The 3,154-nt window shown below is 60.2% G+C and overlaps 1 protein-coding gene across 1 annotated transcript in view; it reads right to left on the bottom strand.

Annotated features, from left to right (window-relative positions):
• The window catches only part of EMH_0031230 (uncharacterized protein), a gene marked incomplete at both ends in the record, with an annotated part of 3,133 nt that extends 1,062 nt beyond the window's left edge, over nucleotides 1-2,071 (bottom strand). Inside the window, 4 exon segments of the mRNA XM_013494500.1 lie at nucleotides 348-631; nucleotides 1,067-1,421; nucleotides 1,425-1,504; nucleotides 1,669-2,071. Coding sequence (XP_013349954.1) covers nucleotides 348-631; nucleotides 1,067-1,421; nucleotides 1,425-1,504; nucleotides 1,669-2,071 — 1,122 coding nt within the window.
• Nucleotides 2,072-3,154: the final 1,083 nt, after the last annotated feature.

Here is a 3,154-nt window from a genome sequence, read left to right as displayed (position 1 = left end):
CAAGCTGTTCTTTTCTTTACTTGCTGCAACCGAAACCCTTCTCTCTCTCCCCCTCTAACTAAATAATAAACAACCTGAGGGTCTGAGGTGTACATACACCCAAACAATACAGCTACAAGGGGGCCCCTGGGGCCTCCGCCTGTCTGCCTGGCTGTCCTAGGGGCCGCCAAGACACTTGGGGGCCCCCTGTGGGCCCCCAAAACAGTTGGGGGCCCCCTGGGGGCCCCCAAGACACTTGGGGGGCCCCTGGGGGCCCCCAAGACAGTTGGGGGGCCCCTGGGGGCCCCCAACACTCAGCGGGCCCATGAATGCACATTGAAGGGGCTCGAGAGAAAGGAGGGGGGTACCCGGCCCCATATGCAGCCCCCGTTGACACAGAGGGGCCCCCCAGAGACAGGGGGGCCCCCAAGAACGGGGGGCCCCCCTGTAGCTTGCTGAGCCCCAAAAGCAACCGATTGAGGAGCACTCCATCCTCCTGCTGCTTCTCCTGCTGCTGCTGCTGCTGCTGCTGCTCCTGCTGCAGTCGGCTTGCCCGTAGGGTACGGGGGGCTCCTCGGTGAGGGGGCCCCCCAGTGTGGAGAAGCCGGGGGCCCCTGGGGCCCCTTACGTACAGCCCCCGCTAGGGGCAACGCTGCAGGCAGACAAACAGAGACAGTGAAAGGGCATCAGGCGCTTATGTCACGCTGGCTGTGAGCTAGCCAGACAGCTAGCNACAAACAGAGACAGTGAAAGGGCATCAGGCGCTTATGTCACGCTGGCTGTGAGCTAGCCAGACAGCTAGCTAGCTAGCTAGCTAGCAAGTCAGCTGGATAGCTAGCTAGCTAGCTAGCTAGGCAAGCTAGTTAGTTAGCTAGCTAGCTAGCTAGTGAGGCTTCTAACTGTGCAGCAACCAGCGGAGGCAAGCAAACGCCTGCAGCAGTTTCAGCTGCCGTACACTACGAGAATATCTCATCTATGACCCCAACTATCCAGCTAGCTAGCTAGCTAGCCAGCTAACTAGCTAGCTAGCTAGCTAGCTAGCTAGCTAGCTAGCTAGCTAGCCAATGGTTTCAACGTTCTTACTCACCCTGCTTGATCTGCCAGTCTGCATACTGCACAATGTGCTGCAGCGGCACAACGAAGCGGCAGCTCGGGCACGGGACCCCTCTGAGTCCTGCTGCTGCTGCTTGCTGCAGCAGATCCCCTTCTTTCTCTGCTTTCACTTGGGGGCCCCAAGGGGCCCCCCCGCTCTCCCCCTGTACACCCTGGGGGGCCCCCAGGCTGCCTCGCCGGGGCCCCTCTTGCTGTGAACTGCGGCGGCTCACAGAGAAGTCGCGGGGGCTCAACGGCACAGGCGGCAGTCCTAGAGAGTCCCTGGGGCTCCTCAGGGGGCCCCTTGAGGGGCCCCCGGGGGGCCCCCCAGGGGGCCCCCCAGGGGGGGGNCCCTGGGGCTCCTCAGGGGGCCCCTTGAGGGGCCCCCGGGGGGCCCCCCAGGGGGCCCCCCAGGGGGGGGACCCAGATACCCCTTCCCATAGGATGCCGCCAGACCACCACCATTTACTTGTTGTGAGCTGGCTAACCCTCCTGGGGGCCCCCCGGGGGGCCCCCCAGGGGGCCCCCAATGGGGCCCCCAAGGGGGGCCCCGCATTGAGGGGGCCGTCTCTGTCTGCGCGTCTGTCGCCTGCATACCGAGCAGGTCTGTCTGTCTCCTTCCTGCTGCAGTGTACAGACGGGCCCCTGGGGGGCCCCCTGGGGGGGGCCCTGGGGGCCCCTGTCCACTGGGTACGAGCTGGCGCCAGGAGTCTGAGACCCTTTGCTGCCACTCCACCGGAGATGCAGGAGGACTGCCAGCAGCAGCAGCAGCAGCAGCAGCAGCAGGAGGTTCTGCTGCTGCTGCTGTTGTCGAGATGGTGTAAGTAGGAGAGTCGTTTGGGGGGGCCCCGGGGGCCCCCGAAGAGGTCGGCGGTACCTTACCGCGGGGAGTTAAGGGGGCCTCCTCTGATGAAGACCTGCTGCTGCTACTGCTGCTGCTGCTGCTGCTGCTGCTGCTGCTGCTTTTGCTGCTGCTCCGCTGCAGCAACACATAACACATAGATGCAAACAGTGGGGAGGAGACAGCAGCAAGGAGACACAAAGAAAGGCACAGCAACATATCTTCTGTCTCCTTCTTATTTTATTTATATTTTCTCGTTTTTCCCTGGCTCTCTATTGCTGCTACTAGGTTATATATTTATAGTTTCGGTTTATGTTTATCTGTCTCTCTGTCTCTCTCTCTGTCTCTCTCTCTTTCCCCGTCAATACACTTGTCTCTGTCTCTCTGTCTGTCTCTGTCTCTCTCTCTCTGTCTGTGTCTCTGTCTTTCTCTCTTTGTCTCTGTCTCCCCTTCTCTGTCTCTCCCCGTCTCTCTCTTTCTCTCTACCCTGTACCTCTGTCTCTGTCTCTCTGTCTCCCCTTTCTGTCTCTCTCTTTCTATATCTCTCTTTCTCTCTCTCTCTGTCTATCTCTGCCTCTCTATAAGCTGCTGCATCTCTACTGTCTCCTTCTATCTCCTTCTGTCTCCTTTTGTCTCCTTTTGTCTCTCACTTTGCTTGTTGTCTCCTCCTGACGATACCGGGCCCTGTGGCTCAGCAGGGGCCCCTGGCTGGGGGCCACCATAGAGGAGGAGCGGTTGCGGGCCCCCCGTCTGTCAGTACCCTCTGGCGGGGGGGCCCCCAGATAGGTGGGGGCCCTCCCCCTCGTACTCATCTTCACAGCCACACAGCAGCAGCAGCAGCAGCAGCAGCAGCAGCAGCAGCGGTAGCAGCAGCAGCAGCTGTCGTCTTCTTGTCGTTAGTTTGTCGCCGAGGAGACCAAGAAAAGACAACCCAGGCAAACACAAATACAGCACGCAAACCCGAGACCCTAGGGTTTAGGGTTTAGGGTTTAGGGTTTGGGGTTTATGGTGTATGAACAGTGCGCTGAGATGGATGAGTCGAAGGCTGCAGCCACACGTCGATGGCTCTACCCGTGTAGCTGCTGCTGCAGCTATTGCAGGTGCAGCAGCAGCTGCTGCTGCTGCTGCAGCAGGTGCTGCAGCAGCTGCGGCAGCCCCGGATCTATATGTACACCTCTGTGTTAGCTTTGCCACAGAGGAGACAGCGGGGGTTGCTGCAGTGCAGCAGAAAGAAGAGGGAGA

The sequence above is a fragment of the Eimeria mitis genome, genomic scaffold (assembly GCF_000499745.2).
Source record: "Eimeria mitis Houghton genomic scaffold, Emh_scaff1180, whole genome shotgun sequence".
NCBI lineage: Eukaryota > Apicomplexa > Conoidasida > Eucoccidiorida > Eimeriidae > Eimeria > Eimeria mitis.
This window is presented reverse-complemented; position numbering and strand designations above follow the sequence as displayed.